This window comes from Anolis carolinensis, chromosome 2 (genome assembly GCF_035594765.1).
Source record: "Anolis carolinensis isolate JA03-04 chromosome 2, rAnoCar3.1.pri, whole genome shotgun sequence".
Lineage (NCBI taxonomy): Eukaryota > Metazoa > Chordata > Lepidosauria > Squamata > Dactyloidae > Anolis > Anolis carolinensis.
The window spans coordinates 120,128,668-120,147,270 of NC_085842.1; the positions used below are offsets into that span (position 1 = coordinate 120,128,668).

Consider the following 18,603-nt stretch of genomic DNA (forward strand, 5'->3'; position numbering starts at 1 on the left):
CTTGGCCTTCAAATAAGACCAAATCAATGGTAGAACGTGGCAATTTGTCATTTACCAGAGCACAATTCCCTCTGCACAGCAAAGCATCCACTTCTTCATCAGTACTGCCCTTCTCACTTTGTACAAAACACCATGAAATAGGTCTTGGCTGGCCTTTCCCTGCGTTTTCCAGGGTAATGGGTCCCAGTAGCAATCTTTCTTGTTCCTAAAGCCATCTACTAAACATATCAAACAACAGAATGTCTATGTATCTGCAGAATCTCTATTTTCTTTAATAGATTAGACTTATTTACTGGACTATTCATGCATGGCAAAAGTAGTTGAGTAGAACGTTAAGAAATACTTCTGTTGCATGAAACATTTGCCTTCTTTTATATACATTTCTTATGCAGTCATATGGTTTTCATATACTTTTCACAGCCGCCTTTATTTCTGAAGTGCTCCCCCTTTATCTTGGTCAGGACTTCAATCTATAAAGCAGGCACATCTCCTCATTTGCACATTACATTCCTTCTGACACACCCTTGAGTATTGGACACAAGACAGCCAAATGCCACTGATTTAAGTGGGAGAATGAGTTATTGTCAGTCAGTGAGTTATCCTGTCATTTCATTTTGAAGGCTTTTATATCTGGGATGGTGTGTATAGTTACTGTATATAACTGACCCATTGCAGAACATGCAATTACATTACACACATGTTATTTTGTAATCAAGGTGTGTGACCTACTGAGCTTGAATGCAAAGATCAGGTGGACAATCATTATTTTTCAATCCTTTTAATGATAAGGTGTTATACTGTATTTTAATCAGCAGAGCAGGACATGCAAGAATGCTCTAAAAGGAGGTGCTTATGGAATATTATGCCAAGAACCCATTTCCATTTTAACTGATTTGGCACCTGTTTTATACTTGCAGCAAAATACACACAAACACAGTGATTTTCATACAAATATTTTATTAAAAATACATCCCTGCATGACCCCCTTAATGAAATCATATCCAAAATACAAAGAACAATACGAAATCCCAAAGAAACAGTGTTTTGTTTGTCATAATACATCAAGGCCCCCTGGCAGCCTCGTTAAAAGATATTTGTAAGTGGTTAAGGCCTGCCATCCTATGAACTCTTAACAGGGCATAAACCACACTTAAATGTGTAGTGTTTATTGCTGGATCAGCATGGATAAGACTGCATTGCAAAACTGCTGAATGTCTGTCTTATTTAGACCACGAGTAGGTAAACTTTACCCCTCAGAGTAATTCAAAAGCTCTTTGCAAGGTTCCGTCTTCTGACTAGTGTGTTCTATCCGCAATGGACAAGGGAGACAGAGAGAATTAAAAAGACCGACAGATTGGGTTTCTTCATCCTCTTTTCTCTCTGGCTCTGCCTGTTACTAGTCCCTTTATTCAACATTAGAAAACTCCAAGGGAGACTACCAAACACAGCAGAAAATGCTTCTTTTATGCTTTACAGTACTACATTCTGAATACACAAGGGGTGTATATATTAAATTTAGGCAGTTAAAAACATATGATTCATTTGCACTACTACAGTGTGACACAAAGAAATGTAAAACAAACAGCCAGCTTTAAGACGGTCTTTCCTCAGTTGCACATCATAATTGACACCCTCCCCATCAACTCAAAATCACCCCTGGATTTTAGGTACATTGACTTCGTTCTAATAATGTTAAACAGATACCCTGTTTTGCTTCCAACTCACATACACAACAGACATACAAAATATTTTATGGGAGAACTATTCCAACAAGGTTTGCTACCTGAACATGCCCAGCTGTGAGCAGAGTTTTGTAACTTTCTTTTTAAAAAAACATGAGTTTTGAAACAGATCCAAACAGCAACTCAGAGATTTTTCTTCCTCCTCATATATTTACATAGTAAGAGGGAAGCAGCAGGACAATTGAAAGATGGGCAACAATAGACTCATATGTGTGAAAGAGGGAAAATGTGAAAGAGAGCATGAATAACTTCTTGGATATCTGTTGAACTCCCTGCCTTTTCTCACACTTTCCCCCTTTAATATCATTTTACACAGAACCCGTCAGATTATAAATACATACTTCAGAAGGAAGCAGCTGATATCCTGTTTCAATCCCAATGGTTTAAAATACTTATCATGGGTTGGAACATGCCTTCTATTTTCAGTTAAGCAAGACCGTATAATTGACACCATTTAATGAATAGTATTTCTATATTTTATTCATATTTTTGTACATGCATTGCACTATGATGGCAAAACAATAAAAAGATAACTTTTTCCAATCAAGGTGTGCTAAGTTATCATTCCGTTCTGTTTCAGTGGCAGAAAGTATAGAACCAGGGGCATTTCCACTGACTCATGTGGAATTTTAAATAATGTGCTCTTTTTGTACAAAGCCTAAGTCAAGTAGAAAATCTTCTGAAGGTTAGAACTGTATAGCACAGCTTAAAGTTACTGTGCAGTGAAAGAAAACGTTGGGTTTATCTAGAAAATTGACTGACAAAGTACCAGAGGTGTGGAGCTAATGTTTTTCTATTTCCCTTTGCATTCTTATACTTTCCTCTCATAAGGCCTGCCTTTCCCCCTTACACTTCAGTCCCTTCTCTCGTATACAGAGTATTATTTGCAGCAAGGCTGTTGTAGAAGCTGGTGTTGAATTGATTGAGAACCGAACTGCTGTAGCCGAGGTGACTAGAGGGCATGGAATTGGACCACTCTCCATTGCCATGAGCAGGGATGTTGGAAAGAGGAGAGTATGAGTTGAATCCTACCATATTCTGTCCCAATTTGTCACCAGTGTCAGTGTTAAGTCCCAGAGGCACAGAGCGGCTCACCGAATTGGACCCATTCATGTAAGCGGTCATACTGGTCAGAAAGTTGTTGAGGCAAGGAGTGGTGGAAGAGGGCGGTGGAGATCTCTTTTCAGGTGAGGTCTCAGTGCCAGACGAGGAGTTTTCTAACATGTCCTGGTGTTCTGCTGCTTTGGGGCTTCCACTGAGGGCACTGTCCTCTGACTTGTCAGAAGCAAGAGACGCTGTGCTGGCACTGCAGTCAGACTTCTTCTTCCTCTTCCGCCTAAAGTTTCCATTGTCAAACATCTTCTCACAGTTTGGATCCAGAGTCCAGTAATTGCCTTTCCCTGTTAGAACAAGAGCAACAGAACATAAATATAATCTCAGCCAACAAAGAGCTGGTTCTCAGGGCATTTTCTGGCATGGAGTCAGAAAAAGCAATACAGTGAGCAACACCCTCTTCTTTCTTTCTTTCTTTTTTTTTTTTTTTGAGACCAAATCAAAGACAGGCTCTGACTGACTGTTAGTATTCAAATATGTCCGCATCCTAACAGCCAAGCCCTGCCCAGGGTGCCTTGAGGTAAAACTAATCTTCCTTAGAGATTTTGCTTATCAGACGTAAGAGCCCGTTCCACCCCATGAGTTTTTTTTACAGACCCCCCTAATTAGCATTAGAGAAATTCACTTGAGACAAGACAGTATTTGACCTCAGGCAAGACAACCGGGAAGGTGCCAGTAAGTATCTCCTTGTCATTCAACAAGAAATTAAAAGGAGAAGTTAGCTAAATTAACTCGTGAAGTGAAGTTCTTGCAAAATGGGACAAAATTTAACAAAGCTAGGCAGTGCAAGTAACCAGACAAAGAATTAGGACTAGAACACCCCAAGACTACAGTGAAAACTGATCGGGTTTACTGTCCTGTGCCTTTAATCTACAAGGTAAAGCTTTTCAAGGCTTAATTCACCTACCAGTGCCTATGAGCAAGTATTATTAAAAGTGGACTGAACAAGGAATTCCCAAATTACTAGCATTCTCAGTTGCTTCCAGGAATGGCATTTTTAAAAAAAACCAATTGAAAGGTAAAGAGATTTGTTCTGAGCACAAATTGACATTGATTTTTTTTAAAAACCTTTAAAAGAACAGGTTAGTTTATTTTGGTGTAGGTGTATACTCGTTGCTTATTGCAATGTTGATAACTGTCCAAACACAGCTATAGTTTTAGGAGGATATTCCTAACTACTAAGGAATGTGGATTTTGTCTGCATCTAGTCAAGGATGAGATAAGCATCAGCATTCTTACAGAAAAAGGCTACATGGGAAGGAAAATGGGCTCTGTCATTGCTAGCAGTGAAACTGCATTATACCCTGGTGCAGAAATAGACATCTTAACTTTCATGATCATCCCTGGCTCTCTTATGATAGGATGAGTAGCAAGGAAGCCTTCTTACCTGGGTCATCTTCATCCCGAGGCACCTTCTTGAAGCAATCGTTGAGAGACAGATTGTGGCGTATGGAATTCTGCCACCCAGCTTTGCTTTTGTTGTAGAAGGGAAAGTTGTCGGCAACATACTGGTAGATTTGGCTGAGTGTCAGCCTCTTGTCTGGAGCTCCGTGGATGGCCATGGCAATGAGTGCTGAATAGGAGTAAGGCGGCCTCACCAGCTTCATCAGCTCTTCTTGTGATGGCATCTGGAGCCAGCCCATTTCATTCCCTGCCAAGCCATGCATGTTGGGCAAGAGCTGCCTTTGGATTCCGTAGGATGGTGGGATGTACGGACTACCATTGAAGCCTGGGAGGTAAGATGGAGCATTGATGGAAGGTCCATTTAAACACAAGTAAGGATTGGGTGTAGCATTGTAGTCCCCCGTCTCAAAGTTTGTAGGCCTCTGTGGGCTAGGAACATTCTGGGGGTGAAAGAAGTTCTCATAGTAGATGTTCATTTCAGGAGGTTCCTGGCCGATGTTTGGAAATTGTGGGCTGCAGCGCGGTGGTGAGTGTATTTGTGGATCAAATGAGCTCATAATCTAGCTCTGGCAGTTGACCAAGTTACAGCACACCTGTGTTACTCCTTTCCCCAAGACAGGTGCATCACCTGGGCTGGCTAGCTCTAGTACTTATACACCTGTCCATGTTTAGGTTTACTTTTCAGGCTCAGCCTAGTGGATCCTGATAGGCTGTAGATCTGGTGATATCCCCCTTTGGAATGCTGACAGCCCACACTAGTAATAGATGTCACATTAACCAAATTTCAAAAGTTACAACTGTTTATCTTTTTAAATGAATGGAGGAATTTTCCACTGCTACAACTGACAGTAAGAAAGCTGAAAATCACTGGTACATAAAGTTAATTGCAGTTAAATTTTTTCTCAACTTCAGTTAGATATAATAACAAATGTAAAGTGAAAGACAGTTGATATACTTACATAGTTAAATAATATATTGTGTCATGGTCTTAATATTGTTTACATTGTGGATTACCAAGAGGATTTATGATTCATCAACTTAAAAAAAATATTTCTAAGAATATTTTCAGTGTGACAATTGCTTTTAGTAAGGAGGTCAGAAAAGTTATTTTCTTGGACTATAAAACTCGGAATTCTCCAGCCACTCCCAAAAGAAAAGAATACTACTTTTTCAAGTAACCTTTTAGAGCTCTGGAAATGAGTGAGCTCTGCTGCAGTGAGAAGCAATTCATTTGGAACAACATGCTTGAAGAATATTCGGAAACTGCATTACCAGTAATACAACCCTATGCAAGGTTACTCAGAGGTAACTCTCAGCATGTTGAAGAGGGCTAATTGGGTTGTAAATCACTCCTTTAATTGTTAATTCTCATGTACTTCTGCCTCAGTCCTACCAACAGAAGGAAACAGCCATGAAACAATGCCTCTTACATTTAGAGCTGTGGCCAAATCAATTTAGGGGACACAGTCTGAAGTATTTTCAAAGAAATTATGTTTAAATATAGTAAGCTCTTTGATGGTTTCAGCAACTGCATGACTTGCAACAAAAATTCCTCTGAGCCTTGATGTCTACTTCTTATATAAAGATTTAAGGCACCACAGGTTTCTAGCCAACAAAAACATGCACTTTTAGACCATCTTTTATTTAGGAAGACTGGAGTTCTAGTGATACAACATCAAGTCTACATGTGGTTACTAATGTGATGTGGAGTCCAACAATATTTGGAGGGTCACACATTCCTCTCAATTAATCTTCTGCATGCTAAAAAAAAAGCTGTATCTGTGGAATTTCTCTTTGTATGAAACCTTTGACCATCACCGAAATTGAAGAGCTTTGTAACCAATAACAATGATTTTTTTTGTTTTAGAGAGAAGTAGAACAACTAGAAGGTAAGCAAATGGAGGCCATGTGTTTTGGCAGGTAGAATTTGACTAGATTTTGAAATAGAAGAAATTATTATTATTATTATTATTATTATTATTATTATTATTATTATTATTATTATTATTAATCACTTTCACCAGCAAGAAATAATGAGTGCTCTAAGTTGTATGTCATAGCAATGCAATGGCAAACTACCTCTTGGTATTTCTTGCTTATGAAAATCTTCTAAAAATGAGGAATCAGGGAGGGAGGAACAGCATAACATGTCTGATAGCAAAAGGGGACTTGGAGACACAAACACATGCAGCTGTGTGTATTGTGCTTCTATAGGTAAAATAAAAAGGGAAGTAATATGGCTATTTATATGTAGCAATTTTAGATCAACTAGAGTATAATGAAGCTACATCCAATGTAGTGTAAAGAGTAAGAAAGAAGTTACGATAATCAGTACTTACGTCTATTTCTGTGAGTCTTCAATTGATTTATAAAACCCTAAGGCAAACCTATCTTGGTTTTTACTTGGCAATGTTTGTTGATGGGGTTTGCCTTTCTCAGAGGCTGAGAGAGTATGACTTCCCCAAGGTTACCCAGTAGATTTCCATGTCTGAGAGAGGATTTGAACGCTAGTCTCTAAGGTCTTATTCCAACAGTCTATTACAATACACAATTTAGAGAATATTTTAATGGCATTTACTACAAAAGTTTCAAGTTGCATGCCATTCTTTTCAGACATACAATGATCAGTCATATTTTTATTACTTCAAAATGGTAATAAAAAGTAATAGAAAAAGAGTTACAATTACAGTGAATGTACGTAACATGATTACACTAACACAGGGATGGAAAGAGGATTTATAATTATTTATTTTCCAGTAAAACCATGGGTTTCTCAAAGCCTTTTCCATTAGGAAGATTAGTAGACCAACAAGAATTTTGCAGTTTTCTACCGGTATCCAATATCCCACAATGCTTTGGAGGGATTATTCTGCAGAGAAAAATACGTTTGTTTATTGGGGGGGGGGGGGGGGAGAGAAACCTTCCTTCTCAGGCAAACTATCTTCTGTGCAGGAAGCAGGATTTTAGAGTGGAGGGTGGCAAATCCTGCACTATCATTGTAACTACCATAACAGAACTTAGCAGCACTTTGACCAAACATTTCTGAAGTGCCGGAGAGCAGAGCACTGAGACATGATATTCACAGAGCGCTTCTCTATAATGGAGTTCCTACTCTGATTATTTCTCCTTACATACAGGTATGGAATAGTCAAGGATTTTCACTCCTACGATAAAGTTTTATTTTAAAAATTACTGAGATACTAGTTCTACAATGCACCCACGGTCACCTAAAGTGTCTTTCTTGGTTCCTCCAAGGACAGACAGGCAGTGATGTGTTATTTTCCCCCTTGAAGGTTGACCGGACATGAGAAGGTCAGAAAGGAGCTGTGCCATACTCCAGGAACAAATGAATTGATACAGAGGTGCTGTAGCACAGAATGAGATATGAAATTTCCTTTTGTGGACCTGGTTGTGAATTATTGAGCAGCTGTCAAGTGCACTTCATAGGAAGTTCCAATAACATAAAAGATGGGATTTTGTGCAAAGTTTGGAAGAGTTATTTATTTCAGCTACCACTCATGGAATTGCTCAGCTATTGTAGCCATCTAAGAACGCTAGACTAGCTGACTCCAGATCTGAGAGAATGAATTGCATGGCTGAAGTCCTCTGCACCCAAACCCCCTGTTTATGGGAAAACAATCTTCAGCTGTCCTCAAAGGTAAACTAGAGAGTTTACCTTTGAGTACAGCTGAACAGTGTTTCTCTGCTTTACAGACTGTCTTTGCACTCAGGTCAAGTTTCAATTGGAAAAATCTTCATATGCATTCTAGGGCTTGGGGGAAATTATTATTTTGCTTTTTCCCATATTTGCATTATTAAAAGCCAATATTCCTTCATTATAAATATTCAGTTTTCAAATAAGAGTACATTCCTTAAAGCACAAGGCAACAAATGAAATTCTCTTGCATTTGCAGCTAGCACATTCAAATAAGCATACCTGACTTAGCATAGTCCATACCCTCCAATTGTCTCAATTTGGCAGACAAACTTCAAATTAATCATGTTTTCCCATTTTCCCAGCTGTTTCTCTCTCTTCTTGCTGCAAACTGAACTGAAAGGACAAAAAGTCTTTGGTTCTGCAGTCTCTTAGTTTTTTTTTTAGTTCCTCCTCATTACTAGCTTTTCTCATCTTGACTACACTGATATTTCTTGGCCACATGTCTGTGGCCACATTTTCGTCTGTTATGGTAGCAGTGATAACAAGCTGCTAAAGATGAGGAACTGGGGAGTGGGGAAGAGCAGCATAACATATTTGGTAGCACAGCACACATCAAGACATCTGAATACACAGAGATAAAATACTAAATCTCAAACCTTGGTCCAAGATTGATTAATCTGTCAGCTTCACTTTCTTCCACACTTCAAATGTTTTGAGCTCCATGTCCTTTCCTGTCAAAACATGCATGCATTTTGCAAATTGCAACTTTATTCTTATAAAAAAAAACCTGAAAGAAATGTCTAAAATGACACAGTTCTGGAAAACAAAGTAAAACCAATCAATTTCTTGCCTCCTACTCTTAGAATGCATATAGATGTTGTTTGATTGAAATACAGTATTGCCATTGGCAAAGCCAGTTTGCCAGCCAGATAGTTCACTTCTGAGCACACTTGAAACCTTTTCCTCTGGGTTCAAAAAGGAATTTTGATGTGGACACATTCACCTGTCCAATTTGCCACCTCTGAACTGGAATAGTCTGTGTCAGGAGACTATTCAATTTGCTGGAGTTCTTCAGACTGTAGGTCACCTTCTCATTGTCAAATTCTCTTAACACCTTTATTCGGTGCTGAATAGCTTTTCAGTTACTTCAGTCACTTATTTTATTTGCATTCATTATCAATAATAAGTGGCAGGGAGAACTTGCCTGTTCTTTCTGGGCTCCACATTTGCATAAAATCGGTTTAAGAAGAGACTCACAAGTTATTAATGTGTCCAGCTTATAGAAAAACCAGCTAAGGTCAAAAGAAGGGGACTCTTCACAAGAATGCAGCTGGAATATTTGAGTGGGGGGATGCATAATTCGTAAATAGTGAACTTGAAACCTAGACAGGTGGGTAGCCTTTTAAAGGCTCCTTGTCATGTAAGCGAAAGTTCAGCCACATGGAGGCTTTGATGATTTAGCTTCGAATGGCTTATTCCCTGAGGCAGGCTGTCCTTATTTACAGTTAAAATAAAGTGAAATGGGTGTTTTCCATCCACAGGGTTTGTAAAGATGCCAGGACTATGGCAGGGGGGGAGAGCTAAAGGCTCTAGGACATTTAAAAGCATCTACACTATGTTAAGGCATCATATAACAAAGCAGAGCCCCTGTGGTCAGTACTATTCAGAATACATTTGATAGTTTAGTTTTAAAACCATGGCATTGTACAAAAGAAAACAGCAATTTCAAAAGTTTTTCCTCCAGTTCTAAAACCTATGTAGAAAGCTCTCAACCACTGTTTCCTGTTAAGTATATAGTAAAAAGGGAAGGAACTCAGCCTGAACAACTAAGTGTGTGTTAAGCAGAACTTGACAGTAATATACTTAAAGACACGCATACACTAAACACACACATACACTACAGCTCCCAGAATGCCACAGCCAGCATGACTAAAGGCTAGCTTCATTGAAGCGAATCTGGGAGTTGTAGTCCAAAAGGTAACTTTCTAAGCTCTGGTACAGAGAAATACATATAAGCATTTCTTTACACTTTCCTGTCAACAGAAATGCCCAGTTTTTTTCTGCAAAATGAGCAGAAACCTATCTATATTTCCATGTGAGATATCATTTGAATCCAAGGACCTCATCATGAAGGCCCATGGATCTGCCACACATTGTGGCAAATCCATGGGTTCGTAGCGGGGTGTGAGGAGAAGCTGTTGCTCCATGCCCTGCATCGCACAACTTGCCTTTTCCCTCATCCCATGGAGGGAAGCGTCGCTGCCCAGCTTCCCCCATTGCTGGTATGGCAACACAAGAAGGCTCCCATGTTGCCACTGCAGCAGCATACACCATTTGCCTCTCCCTTTTTTGGACACAACATGACTGGAAGTACACATGCATCATGTAATGGGCTCTGTCCTGAAAGGGGAGAGCAAGTGGCATGGGGTGGGCCAAGTAGCCCATCTAATGAGATCATAAGTCTTTGAATGCATAACATTAAAAGAAAAATAATCGCAAACATTGTGGTTTGTTTGTTACTATTATGAGAATTAGCCCTTCGTTATGTTACATTGTGTACAGTGTTCCCTCACTACTTCGCAGTTCACTTTTCACGGATTCACTGTTTCGCGGTTTTTCAATAAACTCTAAAAGACTATTATAAATCATAAAAATACAATTTACAGCCTAAGGAAGGGAGGAAGGAGAAGCCAAAGGGAGAGAAAAGGAGCCCAAGCAGCAACGGGAGGAGAAGGAGGCAATTTATCAATACACAATTGGTTGATAAAGACTTAAGATAGTGTATAACTACTAGAATAATGTATAAATATTAAAATAAATATAGTGTCCCTACTTTGCGGATTTTCATTTATTGAGGATGGTCCTGGAACCTAACCCCCGCAATAAGTGAGGAGACACTGTATCAGTTTTGGGATTCAGGGCTTTGACATTACTACAGGAAATACATTTATAAGGACTTTCCCACAATTGAATGGAATTCCCTGACCCAAATTGCTGCCCCTTTCATACACAATCCCTTAAAATTCAGCAATAAAGAAAATGGCTAATTTGGTCATACAGTAGAGTCTCACTTATCCAACACTCACTTATCCAATGTTCTGGATTATCCAACACATTTTTGTAGTCAATGTTTTCAATGCATTGTGATATTTTGGTGCTAAATTCATAAATACAGTAATTACTACACAGCATTAATGTGTAATGAACTACTTTTCTGTCAAATTTGTTGTATAACATGATGTTTTGGTGCTTAATTTGTAAAATCATTAATTTGAAAACTGCAAATAGTCCAACGCGCTGCTGCCATGTTCTTAACCAGGGTGTCGCACAGGGAGCATACCCCCCCCCCCTGTTGCGGCAACTCCACTGGCTGCCTATTAGCTACCAAGCATGATTCAAAGTGCTGGCTTTAACCTATAAAGTCTTAAACGGTTCCAGTCCAACTTACCTCTCTGAACGTATCTCCCTCTGTGAACCAGTTCGTAGATTAAGATCTTCTGGGGAGGTCCTGCTCTTGGCTCCACTGGTCTCACAGGTGCGATTAGTGGGGATGAGGGACAGGGCCTTCTCGGTGGTGGCCCCCTCCCTCTTGACTTTTAGGAGACAGCTAAAGACCTGGCTATGGAACCAGGCGTTCGGCCCATCATAGGAATGTTTAAAGTTAAAGTGAAGGTTGAAAGTGCAATGACCCAGGACTGTTTACGGACAATGGCTAGGTCTTTGTGTGATATATGATGTTATTTTATGTGATGTGCTTAATAGTGTTTAGTGTTTTATTAGGGGAGGCTCAACTTTGATGTATTATACTGTTATACTGTTTTTTGTCGACGGCATTGAATTGTTACCAACACTGTGAACTGCCCTGAGTTCCCTTTGGGGTTGAGAAGATGGTATATAAATACCGCAAATAAATAATAAATAATAACATCTGTATAATAATGGCTCCACCCTTGCTGAAGATGTGTTTGCATGGAATATGCTGCCTGGGAGTGTGGTGGAGTCTCCTTCTCTAGAGGTTTTTTTAGAAGAGGCCAGATGGAAATCTGACAGGGGTTCTCTGATTGTGTGTTCCTTCATGGCTCTTATGGACTCTTCAAACTTTATTATTCTAGCTTATGATTCTAAAGCAGAAGCACTGCTAAATCAAGCACTGTGATTTCTGCAAATATGTATCTTTCTTCCTCAACTGGACACTAATTAGGGTACAATCTGATCAAAACGCATTATGTCGAAATCAAAATCCTTTTTGCTCTCCGATGGTGAAATCACAATAATCTTGAACCCTTGGCCCACGAGGCTTCAAGGGAGCCTTTTTTCTTCTTTTTTCCATGAAGTCCTTTTCCCAGCCCCATGAAGGGAGATGGCATGGGAAAACCACTGTGCTGCACCTAAGGGCCTCCCAGCTCAGTGAATCTTGTTCCTGTACAACCTTCCCCAGATGAGGAAAGGAAAAGAGGCGGATGAAGCTGGCTCAAGCATCAAGAAGGTGCTTCAAGGGCACATTGGAAGAATGAAGCTGCCCTTTCACTTGACTAGAGACTTGTGGATCCTGCTGAGTCTTGTTTCCCCTTCCCTTCCCTTGTTCAGCTGAAAAGCTAGCTGAGGTCACTTCACCTTTCCCTCACCTTCCTTGACCAAAGCTGAGTGCACATCAATTCAAATCTGGAGATGTTTCTGCAGTAGTTCTGTGGCAGCTAACAGTTATTGTGACAGTGGAACAGTGAATCCATTCTAGGTTTTAGTTTTAATTTTCAAGAAGTTGGGTTGCTGATTCTATTTTGGGGGTGTATCCAACATTTGCTGAACTTGCTGACCGAAAGGTTGGTGGTTTGAATCCGGGTAGCTGAATGAAAGCCCGCTGTTAGCCCCAGCTTCTGCCAACCTGGCAGTTCGAAAACATGCAAATGTGAGTAGATCAATAGGTACCGCTCCGGCAGGAAGGTAACAGCGCTCCATGCAGTCATGCTGGCCACATGATCTTGGAGGTGTCTATGGATAACACCAGCTCTTCAGCTTAGAAATGGAGATGAGCACCAATCCCCAGAGTCAGACAGGACTAGACTTAATGTCAAGGGAAAACCTTTACCTATTCAACATTTGAGAGCCTGTGTGATGAAGTGGTTTGAGCATTAGTCTGTGATGCTGGAGACCAAGACTTGAATTTCCACTGTGCCATGAAATCCACTGGGTGACCTTGGGCAAATCAATTTTTCAGTTTTATAGGAAGGCAATAGCAAACTCCTTCTGAACAAAGCTTGCCAGAAAAATTCATTTATAGGTTCATCTTCAGGGCCTCAAAGGTAGAAGATGAGTTGAAGGCACACAACACAACAATTTAGCCACTGAATTTGGTAACCAGGGTTCAGATCCCCATCTGGCCATGGAAACCCAATGGGAAGTCACATTCTAATCAATGGCAAACCTTTTCTGAACAATTTTTTCCAAGAAAGACCCTGTGATAGGTTTGCCTTAGAGTCACCATAAGTCAGAAGAGACTTGAAGGCACATAATAAAAATAGTTCACATTTTGGATAGCTTCTCAATATGTTGGACTAAAATTTTGAGTGGATTCCCTTTGGAGTCATTTCTCCAGGTACCAGTTGAGTCCCTTTCTCATTCCCATTTTCCATGCTTCTTTGTGCAAAGTAAAATGGGGCTAGACAATGGTGTCAGGGTGAGACTTAGTGATAAGGGCTCAGCCCTGAGTCCCCTTATTGGGTGAGAAGGGTGGGATAGAAAGGCTGCAATAAATAAATAATTCACATATAGACCCCTTAGGTGACCCTGGGAGCAATCCAGCCTCAGGGACTCATTCAGTTCCCCAAACCTTTTACATAGTTCTACTCAGGAACTCAGTCACCTCAATGGGATTTACTCATAGATCAAAGGGTAGAAAAATGCACGGGTAGCATTTATTTTATCTTGAAGACAAATTGCGTTAAAGCCTATCCCCCCCCCACAAAATAGATTATATATTTTGACCAAGTTCAAAATATGTTTGGACAAGGCAAACCTGGAGTTTTCACATATACCATTTTGTTTGTTTCAAATAGTGTAGGCGAATAGTTCCCTCTTGTGAGTGCAGCTGGAAGTGCACTGGGAAAATGGCATAGGCAAGACTGTGTGTAGTACTTACTATTCAAGCTGTAATGTTAGTACAGTAGAGTCTCACTTATCCAACGTAAATGGGCTGGCAGAACGTTGGATAAGCAAATATGTTGGATAATAAGGAGAGATTAAGGAAAAGCCTATTAAACATCAAATTAGGTTATGATTTTACAAATTAAGCACCAAAACATCATGTTATACAACAAATTTGACAGAATAAGTAGATCAATATGCAGTAATACTATGTAGTAATTACTGTATTTATGAATTTAGCACCAAAATATCATGATGTATTGAAAACATTGACTACAAAAATGCGTTGGATAATCCAGAACGTTGGATAAGGGAGTGTTGGATAAGTGAGACTCTACTGTTTTCACATGGCTAAAACAGGTTCTCATGTTACAATTCGTAGATTCAGGAAGGCTCCCTCATGTCTACATAAATGCACAGAAACATATTTTTACATCAGTGATTAATATAACAAATGGCATTTTCACATGTTGTAGTGATAATATCTTTTCACTTGGTATGAAACTTACATGTCAGTGTTGTTCACACAGTATAAGGACAGAGAGAAGTCATAATGTACATATTAGCCAATGGAGGCTCTATGTTAAGGACTTCAGCCCCTGAAATTATCTAGATGTAAGATTAAGAAAGTACTTAATCATCAGTAATAAAAATAGCTTTACTAAACCCACAAAATACAGTATGGTTCAGGAACCGTTGTTCATAACCAGGTAGCTGATATATGTGTTATGTTATCTGATATATATGCAATGTTCACCCAGATCATTGCTTGGGATCTGAAAAATAAAACAAATGTTCTTTAGGAATCAATGTAATGTATGAAAATTGTATCAGCCAATGCTGGGTTTGAATTTACATTTTTAAAAAATGACACGTACTACATGGAAATGTAACATGTGAAATGTGTATTTTATGACGCTTCATTGTTCAGACATATCCTGTGTTGATGGCTCATTGGGGTGCTATTGTTGGGGCTGCAGTCAAGGGAATGGGAATACAACTTCCTGTTTCTCAAAACATTTGAAAATGCAGAATTTAGAAGTAAACGTAAACCCAAATGCATCTTTCAATGGAAACACATCTGCATATACACCATTATGTACATTTTTGACTGAAATATTTAAGTACCATTGTTTCAGCACTCCTGTATCGTACTCTATACAGCTCCCTAGCCATGCAATCTGCATTCTGAAAAGCAAGGAAAATCTTTCCCCTTTACCAGGGCTATTCAGTCTTTCTGAAAAAGTGGGGAACAAGCCACGGGCACATTTATCTTCAAACCAACTTAGCTGGTATTACACCTAAAAGCAGGCCTAATAGGACTGTAAGTGGAAGGGTTGGAGAACGTTGTAATTCAACTGCAGTGGGGGAATATGTTTGGGATAAATATGCCCCTTCAGCAAGCTCATGTTGTTGCTGAGATAGTCCTCTCCATCTCTCTCTTCCCTCAGGCCTGAAATATGCTCATATTTCTAGCTCTTTCATTTCCCTCAGGCAGAATGTAGCAGATGGTTGTCACTTTTATCGGTATACCTTTGCTTGTACTCTGGCTATAATCCAATGTAAATGTGATGTCAGGCCAAGCAAGGAAACACTCCTCTGAGCTTGCTTTGGCTTTGCCTATGTATGCTAAAGTTTTAGGCCACAACCCTCTTGCTGACTTAACAGCAGTGCAAATGAAACTACATACCCTCCAACTGTCCCATTTTGCCAGGAAGAGTCCCGAGTAATCCTTCATTGTCCCACTTTTTAAAGCTGCTTTTACAGTGTTCTAGTTTTTTCCTTTTATGTTTCTCCTTAGTCCTTAGTCTCCTTCATTCGCTGCAAACTGAGTTCAACCAACAAAATTAGTTTATACTCATATACTCAGACAATAGCAAACTCCTACAGCCTCCCCTAGCTCAATAAAATTTGGCATCTTGGCCACACTCTGCTGTTGCTTGGCCACATGCATTTGAGTTTTCATCTGTCCTGGTTTTCTTCTTTTTTCATCAGAGGGCACACAGTTATGTAGGTAGCTAGACTTTTTCAGGAAATGATCATATCCTGTTCAGGATGAAGTAAACTCTGTGATGCCGCTGTGGATATAGAAGTGCTCTGCTGAGGAGGTTCTTATGTTCCTGAGGGATGGATTTAAAGTAATTGCTGCACAACTCAAGAAGCCATGTCCCTATTGACAGTTGAGGTATCTACACCTCCATAATTTGATGCTATGCAAATGGTGAGTAGGATTTCAACCTCTACGTGTCAGAGCTCTAGCATGTGTGGCACAAGAATATTATTTTTGCACTTGCTGTTGCTCAATGTTTAGTTTAAATAGAAGATACTCAATGTCTGAAATGCCACAAAGGCATGTTCTACTTGCTCATCCTCAGTCACACAAAAGGAAGCCTGGATCCTGAGAAAGTCGTTACCTGTGGTGGCCAAGTAGAATAGCTAATTAAGTTCACAAGCAAAATGGATCAAACAGTTAATTATATAAACCGTTTATGTATTCTGACTGATTCCTAGATTCCAGGCAACCTCTAATACAACAGATACAATCTCAAACTGTGCGTACTAGAATAGATATTACATTAGCAACAACATTGTGACTCTGCATCTTTGTGTTCAGGTAGATCTTTTAAAGGCCTCCTGTACATATAAAAGAACCATTCTTTTCTCAACATTTTTTACTTTTCTTGCCATTCATCGATTTGCCCTCCCTGCATGTGGTCTTTCTGAAATTCATTACAGAAGCAGAGCAAAGGCAAGGATCATCAATTTATTGGAAAAATGGATGGGGAAAAGCTCTTGTGCCAGTGGGAAATGTAAAGATTCCTCCATGTTTTGTATACTAGAGTTTAGTTTGCTAGCAGAATAGGGAGACTTTCCCTCTTTTTGCTGCTTTCCCTTAGCATTACGTACACAGGGAATATACTGCCTACTTACACTAGTCCACGCCTATTAATTACCATAAATAAAATAGCTTCTTTCGTCTAAAAAAGCAAACCAGGATTTTTACAATGCCTTTGTCTTCAGAAAGACGATGGTATATGTCTGAAAATTTCACAGTACTTTATAGCACCATTGCTACAAACCATATTAAAACTCTCTAGGAAGCTTGTTTGATCTCAAAATGGCAGTCAGAAGACTTTTGATCTGGATGGAAGAACAATTTCATCCCTTAAAATAAACTTAAAAACAGAAGAGTTCACAGTGTAGCAGAGATTATGCAGTATTGATTTATTTCTGCAAGAAACCTAAAAGCTCTAGTTGGTGTGCTATTGTAGATCCTAATATACAGTTAAAATTATCAGAAAATAATATTTTAATTAATAAGCCAATTAACAGTTACTGATTTTGTGAGAAGAGTTTATTGTATATTAATTTCTGAATATGTCTATTTATAACTGTTACCCTTATGGCTCAAAGGGAAAGGTTCAATTCTTGAGTAAAGTAAACCTAAAAATCTGTCAAGAAGAAAACAAATGTGATTGACTAAGTTCCTATTAGTATTGAAGTTACCATTAAATTACACTTATTTTATTTGTAACTTTTGCTGATTTTTTGGCTTTGAATTATCTGCCTAATTTAGATGGGAAATGTGCTTCACCATGCAGTAACTGTGAATTCAAGATAAAATGCGTTATAATAACTTAAAAACTGACAAAACTTCAAAGGATTATTTGCATTGGTCTCTGCAATTGTGTATACTTCATACATAAATCAATTGGTACTTGGTGGTGAAATTTGTATTAAAAGTTATGGACATACCATTAGGGATGGCATTTGAAGCTTGAATCACCCAAACCATCTGTTGTACTTATCAATGCATTTTAAAACCTTTAAAGCATATCCAGTGTATAGATCATTTTTGTGCACTCCTTCCTTCTCTGTTGTATTCTGAATAATCATATCCCAGCTACAGACCCCTGTAAATCAAATATTGAATGGTAAGCCTACAGTTGTGTGCATTTCACTAATTATGATTAATTATTTGTGTTGAATTTTTAAAGGCATGATTACAAAAATGAAAGAGAGAAAACAAAAAAATAGAAGAAGAAAAAGTAAAGGGAAGGATACATACATAGATATGAACATGGGCTAGAAAAATGCATTGATATAGGCAAAATACATCCTGAAAAATACATTTTCTTGAAATTGATGTCTTATTTCTACAGGTTACATAGGTATTCAAGCATAGTTAAAGGGATAAGAACCTCTGGCCATTGAATGAGAAATTGTTGATTTTAAGGTTGTTGTATGTTTTCCGGGCTGTATGGCCATGTTCCAGAAGTATTCTCTCCTGACGTTTTGCCCACATCTATGGCAGGCATCCTCAGAGGTTGTGAGGTATGGAGAAACTAAGCAAGGAAGGTTTACATATCTGTGGAAGTTCCTGGGTGTTCTTCCCCCCACCCAGGAATTTCCACAGGTATATAAACCTTCCTTGCTTAGTTTCTCCATACCTCACAACCTCTGAGGATGCCTGCCATAGATATGGGCAAAACGTCAGGAGAGAATACTTCTGGAACATGGCCATACAGCCCGGAAAACATACAA

At 39.1% G+C, this 18,603-nt stretch overlaps 1 protein-coding gene and 1 long non-coding RNA gene across 2 annotated transcripts; one reads left to right on the plus strand and one right to left on the minus strand.

Annotated features, from left to right (window-relative positions):
* Window positions 1–940: 940 nt before the first annotated feature.
* Window positions 941–6,182, minus strand: foxi1 (forkhead box I1). The gene is made up of 2 exons (XM_003217334.4): window positions 4,243–6,182; window positions 941–3,142 (listed from the first exon to the last, which is right to left on the minus strand). Exons 1-2 carry the CDS (start codon window positions 4,814–4,816, stop codon window positions 2,589–2,591), a joined length of 1,128 nt encoding a protein of 375 aa, XP_003217382.1. The 5' UTR covers window positions 4,817–6,182; the 3' UTR covers window positions 941–2,588.
* LOC103277854 (uncharacterized) lies at window positions 3,409–7,747 on the plus strand. The gene is made up of 4 exons (XR_505714.3): window positions 3,409–3,530; window positions 4,217–4,591; window positions 6,127–6,148; window positions 7,553–7,747. It is a non-coding gene; the product is annotated as an uncharacterized LOC103277854 (long non-coding RNA).
* The last annotated feature ends 10,856 nt before the right edge of the window (window positions 7,748–18,603 follow it).